We start from the raw sequence: 19,398 nt of genomic DNA, 5'->3' as shown, positions 1-19,398 counted from the left end.
AAAATTGAAGATATTCAGGAATTACATACTGCATAACTTGGCTGACATCTTCAACTTTCTTCTTATTTATTGGAACTTTTCCATAATACGATTTACTTTAAAGTAGTTTCAAGTCATTAGGATACATCGCATTAGTTCTATGCAGTAACTTGAATGTGTGTGTCATTACTCCATCACTATACTCGTATTCATATGCAACCACTAGGCCTACCCGGAACTTAGCATCAAAAACCATAATGAATACTGTGAAATTTAAAAATATATATGTGATCTTTAGGCACTTCTTTTCCTAGTGATTCAATTACTCGCCATTTTGTAACTGTTGTAAATAAAGAATGGAATCATGAGATTTTATATTGTACATCATGCAAAGAATGATGAGAAAAGAAGAGAGTTTGTTATGATAGGTCACATGTCCTGAACACGTGCACTTCCAATACTAAATGGAAACTTCTTTACACTGTAACACTCGGTAGAGTGCACATACTTGTGCCTTTTCTTCAGCAAACTGTGCGCTAAAGTAAGAAGAATATGATGGTGGTCATAACTCAATTTGTCAAAAAAGTGGACATGTGACCTTTCAATAATAATCGATTAATTTATGTTCAAATTGTGAACAATACCGTTTTTCATGTCATAATAAAATATTAAGCGGCTGAGAGCTTGCACAACAGAAGGCACGGATGCGGCCGTGGCTAACGAGAAAGACAGGCTACGGCGCGACGTCACATTCTTAGTCGTAACATGGCCGACATTGAAAAGTTTATATATAAATGCACGTTTAACATCAGTTTAATATAGCAATTCCTTTGTTTTTTAGAACTTTGAACATGTGTTTATATTAGGCGATTGTCAAGATGGCCATGACTAGATCATGATTACCACGTGACTTCGATTCGCGCCGTAGCCTGTCTTTCTCGTTAGCCAAGGAGTGCGGCAGTGTGACGTCAGCTCGTATAGGCCCTATTGAGAACCATTAGATATTTTGAGTCGCGGTTTTCAGTGCTGTCATCAGCTCCCTATTGTCTACAAGATATGGAAAAAAATATATATATATTTTTTTTGTTCAGTGCTCCTTTAACTCATTGCACTTCTTTCTGTGAGGGCACTTGAAGTCGTTGGTATATTCGAATCCTGTAGACAGACAATAATGACTATACTTGGAAATTAAGAGCATATTCGGATTTCGATGAGATGACGAGCTGCGGCCTGTATTCAAGCAGGAGGTGGATATTTTGAATAGTTTATCCAAAGAAATGTAAATAGAATGCATGAAAATAATTCTAGCAAACAAACGCACTGGAATGCATTGTGATCGTTCTTGTAAGTCCTACTCAGAAATCTGATCCATGTTGACATAACCATCTTTTCTTCTATAAATATGAGGAAAAAGTACCTGAAGTTTTCGCCACTTTCTTGTGTGTGTGTATAAAACTTGATTTTTTGTTTATAACCGATATACGATTTCTACGGTTGTTATAGCTTCTCTTGCTACTTAAAATTATTATTATCACGTGATAACATTTTATGGTTGACTGCAATGGTATCACACATGCAATTCCTGTTAACCTGGAGAGATAGTGAACCTAGGGCTGGGGACGGAGCGGTTCGGTTCGGAGCAGGTACTGTGACGTCATTACTCGGTTGATCCGAGTACAATACCGAGTACAAATTTGTGGCGGCAGATTTAAAATTTGGATAGATTGAGTCGATTTTAGAACGTACTTTGAAAGTGAAACCAAGCGTGTTTTAAAAGCGTGGTAGTAAAGCGCTTTCGCTTTGCCAATTGACGAGAAAAAAGTTCTTCTCTTCATTGCAAAATGACGGTTGCAAATTTTATTTGAGTGATTACAACTATTTGCGGAGTTATTTTATTCAGTGTTGTTATATATGACAGACGAAATAAAATTGATAAAATAATTTATAATACTAACAGCTAATAAATTAACATGTGAGGTAAACGTTAAACGCTGCAGCTAAGTAAAAAAGAAGATATAATGAAACGGGCTCCATGAAGCGCTGCCTAAAGCACTTAAAAATAACACAGAATTATTTTATATTATGGAAAGTGGATAAAATAATAAAACGTGGAACCTTGAACTGAAGAACATAATGTTTATTTATTTTATAACATGACTAGGCTTCCATACAACCATGGTGTCTTTGGTGATTTAGCTTGCAGACTTTCAGGTGCATACACGCTTCACACACGAGCTCAATACGGTATAGTTGAGAAGTCTGAATAATACATGCACATCGTACTGGAGATTCATAATTGAATTTTGTAGTTCTGATGAATAAACACATTTAGGTATCTCTGAGTAGGGGAAGTGTGTCATTTTCCTGTCTGTGCACTCTAAACGCAGAACATATAAATTTGATTAATATTCGTAATTACGAGCATTTCTGCTATGCTGCACCCGGACTATGTTAACAAAACCAACTGAAATTAAAAGTTACTTTCGGACAGTTTGAAGTATGAAATTAAATTTTCTTCCATTCGGGATGCGAAGATGAAAGAAGCCGTACTTAAGAGAACTTCAAAAGAATGAAATATTTATCGTTATATTAAAATTCAGAGTCTTTTGTAATGTCGTTCACCGTTTCTTCTGATACTTTTTCCCCCTTATCCACCATATTAATGTAGTTCCGCGGTGACGCCAGATAAGTGAAGAATTCATTTATTAAAATATTCAATTGCAGTTATTTTGGCGTGAGAGGTATCGCGCTTTTGCTCGGCCGACTTTATTTCAACATGTTGTTGATTCAATTTTTTACTATCTAATTACAGAAATACACATATAAACTACTGTGGTGATGAAAATATTGATTTCGAAATTTTACAGAAATGCACGTTATCAGCGAATCGGTAAGGACAAATTGAGTTTCAGTAATAGTCTGCTTTTTGTCTGTCTGTGCAGCGATTAGAAGCATTCTGTTCATATTCTGTAAGAACGTATACAGGGTTGAAGTGAAATAATCTTGCAGATTGAAAGGGATGATAGGTACGCTTAAATGAATTGAAAACCTAAATTACGTTTTGTGATTATATGCACGGTTAATTAGAAAACTAAGTTGGAAGTTCCAGCAGTCTGGCAACCTCGCCGCTAAAAGTCTCCTTTAGTATCGCAATACAGATGTAAGAGGTCAACGAACTCAGCGTACGTGTAGGCCTACTGACTCGCGCTCCCTTCTCTAGCTACAACGTTGCGATGTGGATTGCATCGTTCAGTGGTTTGAAATTAGTGGTTTTTAAATTAAATTTACACGAAAACCGCCCATGCTACTGAAAAACAACAGAGGGATAACTGATTCTCTATTAGATTTTCTATCGATATGGACAAAACTCACGATCCAATTCGCAATAGTTACCGAATAAGAGCGTGTTAAACATTTGAGGAAAAAAAAAAAAAACATTTTTTTCCTGATAAAACTATACAATAAAAAATAAGTTTTGTGTAGTTGGCAATGCCTACAATAATACAGCAAGGCCACTTAAAGTTATGACCAGTCTACTGTATACAGTCGCGAAGCTTGAGTTGTTGAGGTTGCTAGGAAAAATAGACTGTGCAGGTACTATTTGGCATTGTCTGTAATGAGGCGATAGTAACGATCCTAGTGGTTAGCAACTATCTATGGATGCATATTTATTACATATTTAGATTCGTGACTGAATCTAGAGTGTGGTTATGACATAGAACAACAATATCATTATACTAGGGCATTCGATAAGTAATGGCAACAATGCTGTAAATCAGTGCTCCTAGCGGTGACCATTGAAATCTTGTACTACGTAACAGAGCAGCGATTGTTTCATAAATTTGCAATATTAAAATTACACGACAAGATTATTGTGTTTAAGGATCCAATACGAGCTTGCTTACTTAACGAGTTCAAACTCGGGATTAAAGTGAGCGATGTGGCTTAAAGGAAAGGTATTATCTTTGGTGAAGATTCGTTAACGCAAAAGTTGTTCAAGAAATTTAAAACTGTGTACGAAGTAAAGGCTGTGAAACTGATCCGAAGTAAATAAGGACATATCAAACGTCCGGTAACACAACTGTCGTGTTTGGGGTACACACAAACCTCACAGAATCATTGAACATGAGAGTGATTTACCAAAGGTGAATGTTTTCTGCGCGTTGTCACAACGAAAACTGTACGGACCTTTCTTCTTCATTGAGGCTACTGTGATTGGACATTCATATCTGGACATGTTGGAGCAATGGTTGGTGCCTCAACTTAACAAGATCTCGATGACGATTTCATCTTTCAGCAAGGTGGAACTCCGCCACATTTTCACAACGCAGTTCGTGCTTACCTGAATACGGAGATGTCTGATCGTTGGATAGGACGTGCTGGAGTAAGGGACAGATGTTTCATGACATGGCCACCAAGGTCACCCCATATGACTGTATGTGACTTCTTTCCATGGGGGTACCTAAAGGACCGTGTGTTTGTACCGCCTTTACCACGTGATTTAGAGGAACTAAAAACCAGAATTCGAGAAGCTGCCGCCACGGTCACAGAGGATATGTTGAAAAGGGTATGGGAAGAGTTTGATTATCGCTTGGACACCTGCCGAGTCACTCGTGGTTCACACATTGAATCTCTGTAAGGTGTAAACAGAACTTTGAGAGTTTGACTTTAAACTGACGTGTGTTTGAAAGTGCTATCATTAGTAGTGTTTGTGTAATAAAATATTGAAAGTGTTACCGGACTTTTGATATGCCCTGTATATATCAAGAACTTACAAAAAGACTTACATCAAAGATAAATCAAATCGTACGCACTTTTGAGGAACGGGAAAGTTATAAGTTAGAAAATATGTTCCAAATGATCCGACCAATCATCATAAAATGCAGATCTAACTATTATTTGTCATTTAAAAATGGAAATTATATAATTTGGCGTTGGAATATTCCTTAATAGCGTTCATTTCCTATTAGTTCAATAAAATCCTTGAAGACGTTATGATAGAATAAACTCAAAGATTTTAAATGTACTTCTTAATTATTTCCAGAGTAATATTTACAGAATGAATATTTAATATAGTATTTTTAGCCGACAATCTTGAATTAATTGTTACATATTTTTAACGTAAGCGTGTATCGTGCATTTATACGTGCTGTATGCACGCAAATACAAGTATAACGATCTACTGTACTCCTTTATTAAATAGAGAAAGTAGGTTAATGGAATTCAAAACATTTCTGTGTAATATGTGTTGTGGATTATATATGTTCTATTTTTGTAGTTAAATATAACACTCGGGGAAAATAATAATCATACCTTTTTTTATGAACTAGAACAAATTTATATATAAAATGAAAATTTACATGAATTAAAAATACTTTAGTAATCATGAAGCAATGCAGTTTATTTAATTCAGTTAAAATAGCCTACTGAATATGTCCGCCATGCTGATATTCATAATGGGAAACTACTCGCAGACTCAGATAAGCGTAAAAGTTTATGATTTCTTCGCAGCACAGGACGGAACAACTTTTGACTATCATAAAACTATAATTAAGGCTGATTACATGCCTATTCACTGGGCAAAAACCACTTATGTTATCTTTGACATAATGCAGCAGACACATCGGAGCAAATGCCCTGTGTCTGCCAGGTCATTGTTCGACTAAGGACGCAGAATTTTCCTTCAGAAAATAACAGGTTACTACAAGAACTTGAATATAATATCTATGGTGCACGGTAAGAGAGTTAAATAAGAAATTAGTGATTTTCAGTTATGACCTCGATTTCAATACCAAAAATTTAGGCCTATTTCTTCAGATGGTTTACAGGGCATATGTACAGCTTCTACCAAGAATGATTATTAAAGGAGAAAAATTGGCTACGGCGCCGGGGATCGAACCTGGGTTCTTGGTTCTACGTACCAAGTACGCTAACCACTGAGCTACGCCGAAGTTCAATCCGCAGCACCGGATCAAATCCCTCTCCTCTAATCTTGTTCCCCTTGTGGCCTGACTCCAAGTTCGAAATATATATTGACATAATACGTATATTAAATCAACTGTCATTATACAAGGAGCGCACTCAATTGAGTGACTTGGTGGCCAGGATTCCACAGTAATATGCACTGTTGGACGAAGAACCTACGTAAAGATTAATTTTTGGTCCTACAGAATATCTCTGTTATGTTAACAATGATTATCAGAGGAGAAAAATTCGTTCCGGCGCCGGGGATCGAACCCGGGTCCTTGGTTCCACGTACCAAGTTCTCTAACCACTGAGCTACGCCGAAGTTCAATCCACAGCACCGGATCGAATCCCTCTCCTCTAATGTTTTTCCCCTTGTGGCCTGACTCCAAGTTCGACATATATGCTGACATATATTAAGTCAACTGTCATACAAGGAGCGCACTCAATTGAGTGACTTGCTCGCCGGGATTCCACAGTAATATGCAGTGTTGGACGAAGAATCTACGTAAAGATTAATTTTTGGTTCCACAGAATTTCTCTGTTATGGTAACAATGATGATTATAAGAGAAAATTTCTACTAAGAGTTTAAGGTAACCCCTTCAAAAGAGATGTTTCACTTTTGTCTTGATACTTACGTCAAAACCCCTGATGTTTATACAGAGACCAAATTCCTATGTAAAAGAAAGTTTCTTGCTGCAAATCTAATCTCTTTATCTTCCAAAATGTAGATTATACTGTATAAAATTTTTTCTGTTATGAAAACTTATTGAAAAATTACATTTTTTTTTTGTAGGAAAAAATTCATTACCCCAAAATGAGTGTACTTAGTAGATCAATGAATTTTAGGATAGATTTAGATATATCTGAAATTTTCTTCTGCAATTATCACTTTTTATTTTAAAAATTTGTGACAGTCGGTTCAAGCATTCAATCCAGATTTATTCTTTCTTTTATTTAATATGTTGACGGAAAAAAAACCGACCTTCCTCTCGCTTAGTAAAATTGTAATAAATTCTCAAAAAGAACTATCACAATATTGCTCATATCACAATATTACCAACCTTTACCCTACTAATGATTTCATAGTAAATACTTATAGAATTTTATTTTGATAAATGATAGAAATGCAAATGAAGTACCGGATCCGATTTTTTAAGCTTAAAAAATTTCATACAATTTTGTCCTGTGAGAACTGATAAAATCATACACTTGCTAGTTTCTCCAGGAATTCGCTTAAAATGAAAATATGACGTTTTCTGGAATAAACCAAGCTGAATACGTCAAGATGCAGTCTAGACAATCTCGGCAATGTAATCTGCCATTCCTGAAGAGTGCGTAGAAATCATGGAACATTTCCACCAGCTGGTGTTTCTGTCAAAATGAAAAGGCGTTGCGAGTCGGGGATGCTTCTCCCATACAGAAGACAAGAGGCAGGGGGATAAAAGGAAGAAGAAAGGCGACTAATATCTACGAAGTGGATAGACGGGGACTGCAGACGACGGAAGTTACACACTTCGAACACAGCGATACACTCATAATACACAGCCTGTAACGAATCTGAAGAAGGCAAGGGAATAATGAAGATCATAGACATGTATTTACATTCTAAACTATACTTTTCGTACAACAGAGATGGTTTAAACTTGGTGAGATGGTATGATGGTTTTGAATATAAAGGAATCAACAAGAAAAATTGTTCCGAAAATTGCCTGAAAAGAAAGCTCAAAGAAATATATCCGGAATAATCACCTTTCATGTTCCCCTCTGATAGCTCAGTGCTAGAGACTTGATGTATTTCGTGAGTCTGGGTTCGACCTGAGGTATTAAGTGGAGTGACACTTGTAGGGGCATAGCCCGTCTCGTCCCAAAATCAAGAGACTCGTCCCGACGTAATTTTCGATGAGTTAATGCAATAGTCCTACTCGTCCCCACCTATTTCTCGGAGCGTTAATCCTATAGCCCAACTCGTCTCGGGTGTGTAAGAAGAGGTGTAACCAAGTATAGACAAAGTCTATACTAGCTAGCTATAGCTAGACCACTTAGAAAAGGCAGCTATGGCGGAAACCTAAACCATTTCCTTCTCCCATACTCGCTGCGTGTTCCCCTCTGTGCATTCCCCGACGTCGATCACCAATAAGAATCTGTGTCTTAACCCAAGTTGGCGGTACTAGGCCGTTATTATCGTGACTCTCATAGGATTACGTTGTTTATATCCGCTTCAACAGTACACTACTGGTCAAAATATTTGTCCTCTATTTTCCGCACATGCTCACATAATTTCCTCCATTTTTGGGGGGAATATTCATTCATGAGTTTATGATCAAACAATATTTCTCACGTAAAGACATGCCGATACTGTGGTTATAACTTAAACATACAGCACTATTACTAGTATTCATTTACTTATTTTATATTACCAATTCACTTCACTTCACTTTGGCGCGACTGTACTCCCTACGAACTCAGCGTTCGCCATGAACAAGAACTGTGGGAGGGGAGATTAGCGCATGCGCATTACAAGTGCATTTACAAAGTGGTATCCCTATAGTGATGTACACTAACGTTCAAAGCTATCTGACCTACGATTTTATGATCGTGTAAGTGAAGTTTCTACCCACGGGATAAGTCAGAACCAAAGATATAAGAAATTGACAAACTTTTAAATAGTTCCACTATTTCTCAACAGATGACCCTATTATTTGGAAGGGTAAAAAAGTATTTGGGAGAATGTCGATGTATATTAAGTATAAATTATTCTCATAGTTGACATTATCAGCGGTTTCCCGCAAACTCTAATGCTTTTACACATTCATTAGAGGGGCAAAAATTTTTGAATTTTATAATGCGAGTACATTTATGTACTATTGGCGACACTGACTGTTACCTTCGTCATCTATTTATAGAAGCAATACCTAAAAAAAGCGACACTTATACGAACAAGTTATCGAACACTATCGATTAGTCAGGTCAGATAACTTTGAAAGTCAGTGTACCTGTAATGGCTACCGTTTGATATGTTAGAAATTGGACGAAAATACTGTAGTAGGCCTATATATTCTTGAAACTTAATGAAATCTTTACACAGCAAATTTTACGAATATTTTTCGTGCATGGAGCATCTCTGTGTTTCTCTCCCCCCCCCCCCGAAAATTCGAGTAGGTATCGATTCAAAGTCTCGTAACTTACCCATAATTCACTGAGACTACATTACTGCCTTCATACTTCAAAACATTAACATGAATAAAATTTCTATGCATCCACGGTTATTTTGGTACGTATGAACATTGTCACGGAACATTACGCGATACTCCTTTGCAGATTGTGTAAATATATTCTAAAGAAACAAAATGACATACAAATGTACAACTTAGTCCAGTAATACTGTACAAGTGGTAGAAAGCGATTCCGAAACCCGATAAATTCTCGGGCTGCATCTCACTGAATATTTTTTATTAATTTGTAGAAATTTAAGATTTATCTTACTGTTGTCTTGGCATTTGAAAAGGAAAGCGGTGGAACAGGGGATTTTAATTCGTTTATTTCTGAAAAAGAGTTCAAATTTATGTACGCTGTTAAAATGGTACCTTTTCTATACAGTTTAGTTAGCAATATTTAAAACTTCCACAATATTAATTATAAGCTTAAAGAAACATGCTTTAACATCGAATTGGGTACTAAAATGAATATTGATCTTAACTTCTGACGAGTTTGCCGCCACTGACTGCATGGCTGTCCATTACTTCTGAGTGCAGAGCATTAAAACTTCGATATCGGACAGTACAATACGGCGGAAAGGAACTCGTAAAACAGAGTGACAATTATTACGGATGTCTATAGCAAGAGTGCACTGCTTCCATTACTTGAATTGTTCCTATAGGTTAACGGCTCTGCACGACTCTAGGATTCCAGGGAGCTTAGAAAAAACTGAGCAGAGCCTACTTGACATTCTTTTGTTTTGATGAACATCAATAGTATGGTCCAACATTCTGCGCTGTTAAGATAATTACTGATTGAAAGCTAACGTGAGAAAGAGAAAATAAAACTTTAATCATGACATTGAAGTTAACTTCACAATCTAAATGTTGTGCAAAGTTTTTGAACAAAGTTTGTGAAACCATATCGAATTAATACATAATCCACAGATGAGATAAGTAGAAGTAGAGGTACTTATTTGGAAGGACATAAGCATCCCTAGGTACTTCCGTCCAAGTAGTAGACTTTTTGTGCATCTGTGACGGAATGAGTTGCTTGTCGACTGTGCTGTCTGGTTAAGCCAGGCAGCGGTGTTTCTCTGAGTCGTTTAGAAGCCACGACCACTGCCACCTACAAATATTTGTGCAAACAGCAAAGAATGACGGCGATAGAGGACGACCGATTTTACGTCGAGTAAACACAACTAGATAAATATGATAATAAAAGAAAAATTGTGGAGAATGTTGATGGAGTGATGAGGGGAAAATGAGATAACCCCGATAAAAACCTTCACAACCTTGGCTTTGTCCATCACAAGCACAAATCCGCCATCACCGAGAGTTGAACTCAGATCCGCGCTCCTCGTAAGCCAGCGCTCTGTCAAACTAGCTTAGGTAAGATTTTAATAAATATAATAAACAACCAATTCAGACTGTAGACCATTGAGGTAAATATACAGAATCTATGTAATAAAATTACATTTTGGAATTACAATAGGTATTCAAAATTACGTTTATTTAAAATAAAAATATATTTGCATTCGAAAGGCAATGGAATTTCGCCGTGGATAAAATTCCTACTGTTTCATAAATACAGCTGAGTCCCTTCGTTGTTCATAAATGGGGGTAAAAACTATTAGCCAATCAAAGGTCATTAATACGATTGTACGTACTGTGTATTACGTTATTGGTCTTATATGCCCGCCCCTGCCTTGGCGATGCAACTACAACCGAGCAATGAACTTTGTGACTCGTAGACAGAGGATGTGGTGTAAGCAACCGGGTGAGTACAAACACTATTTACTGTTTTAATACTATTATTACTGAGGATGATGTACTTGTCTTTAAGCGTTGGAGGGACCACGCAGCAGATTTCCTACAAGTTTGAACTTAATTTTTTATCTGAGTAAATGTATTATGAAAGCGTATCAGTCTAAATGACTTAAACATATTTTTGTCGTTAATGTTAAAACAATAATTTTATTCGGAGGAGTTACAGTGACTACGACGAAATTCCATTGCCTTTCGAATGCAAATGCATTTTTATTTTGAATAAACTTATTTGTATGTGTTATTAAAAAAACCTTCTCCTTATATATTTGTATGTGTCTATACAGGGTGATTCACGAGAATTTACCGTCCCTTACGAAGCTTATTTTCGAAGACATTTTGAGCAAAAAATGTCATATAAACATTTGTCCTAATCTAAATATTTTCAGAATCATACTAATTTGAATTTGTTTGTAAAATGCCATTATTCTTGAGTTTTAAGGGTAAAAGAATATTACAGATAAAGAATGAACTATTCAGGAATATCATTTCTTTAATTAGCTAATATTCTGAAGCTAAAAATGTGTTGTGAATTCCACGGTTGCTTCGTACAGAATTTTTTTTCGATTTTTAATTACAAAATTTAAATTTCTTACGCATTTATCACAACAATATTGTTACAAATCACGCCACTCTTGTAAATTCTTTAAGACTGTACATTAGGATGCATAATTAAACTGTAAAGAATCAAGTTTCTAAAGTCGTATGATTTGTAACAATTTTTGTGATAAATGCATAAGAATAATGTAATTTATAGTTAAAAATTGAAAAACAAAATCTGTACAAGGCAATTAACAACACAGTTTTAGCTTCAGAACACTAGCCAATTAAAGAAATGACACTTCTAAATAGTTCATTCTCTATTTGTAGTATGTTTTACCCTTAAAACTAAACAAAAAAAGTAATTTACTAACAACTTCAAATTAGTGTAACTCTGAAAATATTGAGATTAGGACACATGTTTGTATGACATCTTTTGCTCAGAATGTCTTGGGAAATAAACTCCGTAAGGGACGGTAAATCCTCGTGAATCACCCTGTATTTATATTCTAAAATAATTCTAATTTAAGTTTGTATTTTCATGTATAAGTGAAAATGAATTTCTTTCCTCTTCTTTACTTTATTTTTGATGTCAACGTCGAGCATCAGCTAAGCGATCGCCTTATCAGTAACGCATTGGTTGGTGTTCCTGTAGTGGGCGGAGTCAGCTAGCTTTCCAAATTAAAAGTTTCTATAACAGATGATTCCAACAAAGGGATTCCACTGTAATGTATTTTTAAAAAAAGCTTTATTGAGAATATGCTCTGATACAGAACAAGAGACATACATTAATTTTCAAAGTAAAAACCATCGAAGTGTGCGGTCTTGAATCACTATCAATAGGGGACGGATGTTGATGACTTAAAAATCTACTTAAAATGATCATTAAAATACCCTTAAAATAATGGAAAAACGACATAAAATTAAAAGAAAATGACATTGAAATATTATTCACCGTACTCGCACCATAACTTCTTAAAAAATAGTCACCTTGTTTCAATGAATGTCCTTCAAATCTCGGCGACAGGAGGCAACTTCCTGGAATTTGGCTAAGATAAAGGAAAAGAACACGCAACAAAATGAAAGTTTTAAGAGAAAACTATAGATTTTAATGAGTGTTTACAATGTGTTTCAATCAGGAATGGTTCATGTCAGTGCCTTCACTCTCCGTTTCCACCTTCCGTGTTTCACTTTTGCTACCAGATTTTCCAGGCGAGGGAGTGTGAATGACAAAACAAATTGCGGGGGCAGCGTGCATTCTTGCAATCTTTGTGTTAAAAATACTGTCTACTACAGTAGACATCCCTTCGGAACGAATTGAGGACAAAACGTCCTGTCCAGGACATGGTGAAAGTTTCCCTCTTTCCAAACATAAATTCTAAAGACACCCTCGTACCGACAAAAGAACAGTAGCGGTCAAAGTCCTCACTTAAACTAAGCTGCTATCAAGCATTTTGTATTACTTCCGTTGTGTGAGGTGAAGCCTTCAGTGGAATGAGGGGTGGACTTTAGAGTGTGTTCGACACTATAAAACTCAAACTTCACTGTTATTCACTTCATCAGCAGGTAATTACTACTGACCTATTTGGTTAGAAAATTATTTAACAGACCTATCGGTAAATAAGAAAGTAAAATGCAGTCCAAATGATCTAAAAGTTCTTTAAAGTATTAAAAATGACCGAAAAGTTCCGAAAAAATGTATATAAAAATTACCTATTAGTTCAAAAAGGAAAAAAATGCAATATAAGAGATTACTTTTTTACGTTGATATTAACATAGAAATAATTTCTATATTAATAGGCATAGACCTTTGGGGAGGCCGAGACGTAGATGGGAAGATAATATTAAAATGGATTTGACGGAGGTGGGATATGATGGTAGGGACTGGATTAATCTTGCTCAGGATAGGGACCAATGGCAGGCTTATGTAAGGGCGGCAATGAACCTCCGGGTTCCTTAAAAGTAAGTAAGTAAGTAAGTAAGTAAGTAAGTAAGTAAGTAAGTAAGTAAGTAAGTAAGTAAGTAAGTATTAATAGGCATCGTCTTAATGTGAAATATAAGAAGATGACTTTTATCAACATATGCCCCCTACTTATCAAACAGTGTCATAATCTCATATCATAACGGTACCAGTTCTTGTTTTTTGGTGCGAAGAATTCGCGAATACTCATTTCAATTGCTTCAATGTTTTGGCAATATCTTCCACGAAGAGAGTGGAGCCATGGATATGAATAGATGATTATCTGAAGGAGCAAGATCAGGGCAATTTGTCGAGTATGGTAAGATTCGATCCCATCTAATTTTGGATATTTTCCTTTTGTTTTTAGCGGTGTGGGGCTTCGTATTGTTCTGTTGCTTTCGGTTCACTATTGCCGGATATTTCTGTTGTGAGTCAGACCGCATAACCTCGTTCTAGCTGTTGGGAATGAACAGTACGCTTGTCTAAATTAGGTCAAAGTGAATTCAGACATAAAAGCGACAATAAAATTCGCTCACCTCAGGACCTTTCAAATGCGAGTTCAGTGCTGTACGACTGAGCCACCTCGTTCAGTAATTTTATATTTGTCGCAATGTCAAACCATTATTTAATTTGTTTCAGGATATAATGTGCTAGTTTTAAGTTAGGCATTAAATATTTTTGAGTAGATACAATAATTGCTCATTACTAGTTGCAGAGTTATTCACTTGTTCCTGTCTCATAATTTTTTCGTTTTCTAATACAACATTTGATCTATCCATTCACGGTTACAATAATAGAGCGTAACCTCTCAATTCGGGGACCTTCTCATTGTATGACACGAGACTGTCATTGCAAGCAATTACTCCATATTGGAGGGGACTAAAATATGTAAAAAAAAAGTGCATTGCTTGCGAGTTAAATTAACAATAACTGAAAGCAAGAAATATTTTGGCATGGCTGCTTATTGAAATGGCTATTGCACATGTAAATTTATTTAAGAATGTGTAGCAACTTTCCAAAATAACGGAAAAATAGTTTAAGTAGCCTTTCTGTATTTCAGAAGTCAGTGAGTAATAAAAAATCAAGCGCGTGCAGATTAAAAAAAAAACCAAGTAACTGGAAGAAGTGACGTGATACAGTGATTCTGCGATTCATTTCAACTCAGGATACGAAAACTGTCAAGATAACACAAATTTTAACCCTAATAGTATAAAAAAAATACCTCCGTTTGAGGTTCTGGCTGATATAATATGAGGCAGTACATTTCACTTGACGATATCATATTGTGTCAGGGGAAGAACAATTGAATCACAATATTGAGAAACTCCACTTGTCCATTTTACGAAATTGAGTTATATATGATTTCATATTATAAACACGTAGAGACTCATGATATCATGAAGAGAAACCTCACATATTCCCATCAACATTCATTTTAGCTAAAGTATTAAGAAAAAAATAATTTGAGCACAAATCTAGGACCTGAGATGTTTCTTGCATCTCCTGAAAAGTTTAGTTTTCTAGACGTGGGATTTCTCAATATCCCGGTTCAATTGTTTCTATTCATACGAAGTGGAATATGTTACTATTCAGCGGTGTATGCAATGGAGGGGGAAAGGAACTGGCCACTCTACTCCATTATCTCTTAGCATAGTTTTCCATGAGTGATCCCTTATTGATGTCACTTTTGAGGTTCAAACCTGTCTTCGGACAGTTGACTGAACAACAGTAGTATGAAAATAAATTGGTTGATTATTGTAACGTAAATAAATAAATAAATAAATAAATAAATAAATAAATAAATAAATAAATAAATAAATAAATAAATAAATAAATAAATAAATAAATAAATAAATAAATAAATAAATAAATAAATAAATAAATAAATAAATATTTATGGAATTATTATTTTCAAGATTATCCGCTGTATATATTTTTAAATGGTTTATTTTACGACGCTTTATCAACTGCGATGGTTAGCTAGCGACTGAGTGATATGAATTTTAAATGTCAGCGAAATGAGTCCAAGGTCCAGCGCCGGAAGTATCCAAAATTTGCTCTTAATGAGTTAAGGCAGCGGTCATCAGTACAGTGCACTCTGGGGCTAGCGTCTCTTAAGGCTGGTTCAGAATAAACCGGAAACGGAAACGACAACAAAAACGAGAACGGAAATAATGTTAAAATGAATGTATTTAAATGTGCGCATTCACAATAGTTAATTGTGAATACTCACATATAAATGCGGTTTATTGTGAACCAGCCTTTACCCGCAAGTCTCTTACATCACCAGCGTGCATCCGTGACTACTGGCGGGTATGCTTCCTCACTTCGACGGTGCATATTGCGATACGCTGCTTACCCGTTACCCATTTCAGCGAGTGCTGACGGCCACCGAGTTAAGTGAAAACCCCGGTAAAACCTTTATCAGGTAACATGTCCCAACTAAGATTTTAACCTGAGTCCGCTCGTTTCACGGTCAGAGATGCTAACAGTTGTTGATTAAATTGTTTAAATTATAGTTTATTTTTACTGTATAGGGTATATTTATTAATTTATAAAAGTAGGTTTTTGTTACTTCGTAGCAGTAGACGTTCCACTGCATGTTAAAGGTAATGAATGATCTGAGATAGTTCTAACATTGAGGAAAAAGACGCTTTTTGTTAAATTTAAATATTATGTTTGAACTGAAATTTCATTAGGCCTATATGAATTATATTGTGATTATTCGTTGCTATAAATAAATATTAATACGTTTCTTAGGTATGGAAAAAATAATAGTAGTTCATTATAATTATTTCCAGAGGAACTAATTTTCTTCAAGGAAAATAAATTTTCCACCGATTTCAGCAGTGACGGAAATCCTAACTAAAGCCCGGTTCAGACGGTGCAAGTTTCTGTGATGGATTCCAAGGTGGCTGCGTTGATGGCTGCCCTGCGTGCTCAATTGCTGGCTTCCGTGTTGGCTACGGTGATGGTTGTTGTTCTCACGGAGCTGGCTCTTTTCACAGTTCAAATTGGAAAATCATCTGCTGTTTCATCTGTTGCCAACACTCATGGTCAAAAAGAAAATAAACCGTGGGTGGAAAACAACTAAAGTCCTACATTAACAATAGTAAATGTCGTAATAAGGTGATTAATCCATAAGTGCAAAATAGCTAAAGTGCGATATTTAATTGATGTTTCTTAGATACTAGAGAATATATAAAAAACAGGTCTAGTTGGAAAACAACGAACATGGTTTCAGTGGTGATACTATATCATCATCTTTGGTTTCCAGCCTGCAAACCATCACGAAAAATAGCAAGGAACCTACCCTCGAAATCCAGCAAGCTAGCCACCAAAGGAGCCACCAGAGCGCATTACTTCCAGCAAATGACCACGCAGGGCAGCCATCAGCGCAGCCACCTTGGAATCCATCACCGAAACTAGCACCGTCTGAACCGGGCTTAAATCTCACCTTGTTATTAAACCATGAATATTTTTCCTTTCTCACAATGCTAGTAATTTTCTCGTAAACTATTAGTGAAAAGCTGCGACTCCAATACGTACCGTGAGGCCGATGTTCTTGGCTAGTGTGCTCTCCGTGATGTTGGCGAAGGGCTTGTCTGCACCCCAGCACTCCATACACTTGGTCATCTTTGAGGGCGATCTATTCCTGAATGGTGACGTCATTCCAGCCTGATCCGCCTTCAGCGCTGCGTTGGAGCTAGAGGAACTTCGTCGGCCATCTTCAGTCTCGGTTTTCTGGAAAGCATACAGCATAGACTGCAGTGGTTGCCAAACACCACGAAATTGTGACGTAATAGAAATGCAACCCGCACACCACTATCGCAGGGAGAGGGGTGGAGTGGGTATCTCCTCAGGTAATGCAGTGAATAACAGTGCAGAGACGGACAGTGACCAAAAAACAAAAGCAATATAATATTCTTCTACTTATTAACTACACACACTTTTTTCCACGTTAATTTTTTATCCTCCTATTTATTATTTTTGTATTATTAATAAAATAAAATAAATTTATTTTCTTATTTACCATAAAAAGAACGTGTACTTTACATTTGAAATTAGAAAAATGTACCAGGCTGGTCACGAAGTTGTAAATTACACTACATACTTAAAAAAAAACGTCGAAGTATTTTACCCGATTAAGACATACAAACCAATACTTTTTATTGTTCGTTTATTAATGAAATATTCAAGTTACAGATAAGGGCGTGGTAGTCTTCATAACAAGAAGAATAATGACAACGTACATTGTTCTTTTATATGCCATTTAAAATTTTACAACAAACTAAGTATCTCATATTTTTGCCATCTGCATAAAATATATTAAAATTAAGTTTTTACGTATTATCTGGTTTCGAAAAGACATCGAAACATATTATCCTACACACTTGTAACATTACATGTGTACGTCCGCTCTGATAAATGTCTTTACTTATATCGAAGTGAACGCTGTAAACAGAGAGTGGGGGTATGATGCCATGGTTACGATTGAGTGGTGGCATGGGCATGTGTCGCGACACAGCTTTTGACGATCACTGGCATAGAGCATAGAGACATAAAACACATATTGCATCAGACTGTGGTGAAAGTGCTGAATAAGTGACGGAATAGACGTGACAGCAGCACAGCAGTGCTGCCTTGAAAGTATTGATCTCAATAGGTAGTAATATGTGAACAGAAAAGTCTAATTTTCGCTATTTTCAAAGAAATGGAAGGTAGGGGTCATGTCACTGACGATCTTAGTGCAAGCTAGGAATCGAACTTCAGCTCCAAAAGAGGTTCACAAAGACGAGCGCGAAGGCTAAGCCAGTAAACCTGAAGAAGTGAGCACTTAAAAGTTTGGAAGATCGCAATTTGTTGTTGGAAGATTAAATGAAAGTTTTCATGATCATGTTCAACGCCTGTATACAGTAGAACTTAGGTTATACGTTATCCAGTTAAATATAATTCTGCTTTGTACACTTAGCGGCAAAAAGAATGGGCCGACTCTTGGTCGATAGAAATGCTAAGTTCTATCGCGCAGTTCACTCGTGTAAACGTAACCCAGTCCAAGGCATTCCTGTGGTGTCTCTTCATTGAAAGTCATCCATCTATAATGTAATAAACCTTACGAGCAGTGTGTGGCCCAGAGGTAAGAAGTCTGACATCCGTGCCAGAGGTTGTGAGTTCGCCTCCTGGTACGGTAAAATTATTTTTTATTTTATTTTAACTTTTACTTAATTTATTAGTTTAAATATGAAATGGCATTTGTTAACAAACTTCGTTATGCCTGCCTTGTAAAAATATTATTGCCCATCACCTGTGGGCTATTAGTAGGTGAGACCTGGCCTGTATAAACAAAAAATACTTGTTTCACATCCTAAAAAAATGGACGCATATCAAACACAAATAAATAATTAAATTAACAAAACAAACAATTTGTTAATATATTAACAAAACAAAGATATGGTGGGGACTAGCATCTCGTCCACAAACCACCTGCGTCAACATCTGCCCTCATTCTGCGCGGCATGGAGTCCACAAGATTATGGAACAGGTCTAAATTCTTGGCCATCTTCTCCCTTGCATCTAGAACTCTGTCCCACAATTCCTCAGGTATCCGAACGGGTGGTTGTTCTGCCCAATTAGAGCGTAGGATCCTTTTGACTGCAGCCCATAAATTTTGAAACGGATTCATATCTGGTGAATTTGGAGGCCAATCGACTGGGTCGACATCACGCCTCCTCGTAAATCATCTTTGAATCCGGTTGGCGGTGTGTATCGGATGATTATCCTGCTGGAAGAAAAGTGTTCCTTTTGGATATCGTTTTCGGACGGAAGGGATCATTACATTTGCCAAAATGTGTTCGTAGACTTCTGCCGTAAAAAGACCGTGGATGCGTTCCAGAAGTCTTGCCCCATCGTATGACATCCACACCCTACTC

The 19,398-nt window shown here is 36.4% G+C and overlaps 1 protein-coding gene across 4 annotated transcripts in view; it reads right to left on the bottom strand.

Annotated features, from left to right (window-relative positions):
- Positions 1-19,398, bottom strand: part of Ac76E (adenylate cyclase type 2 Ac76E) — a 1,046,273-nt gene that overhangs the window by 73,797 nt on the left and 953,078 nt on the right. For all 4 annotated transcript variants that reach the window (XR_011335836.1, XM_069845293.1, XM_069845295.1 and 1 more), the window contains exon 13: positions 17,018-17,212. Coding sequence is in view for 3 of the 4 variants with exons in the window: in XM_069845293.1 (XP_069701394.1) it covers positions 17,018-17,212 (195 nt within the window). In the remaining variant the exon portion in view is untranslated. The remainder of the gene's footprint in view (positions 1-17,017; positions 17,213-19,398) is intronic.

The sequence above is a fragment of the Periplaneta americana genome, chromosome 14, assembly GCF_040183065.1.
Source record: "Periplaneta americana isolate PAMFEO1 chromosome 14, P.americana_PAMFEO1_priV1, whole genome shotgun sequence".
NCBI lineage: Eukaryota > Metazoa > Arthropoda > Insecta > Blattodea > Blattidae > Periplaneta > Periplaneta americana.
This window is presented reverse-complemented; position numbering and strand designations above follow the sequence as displayed.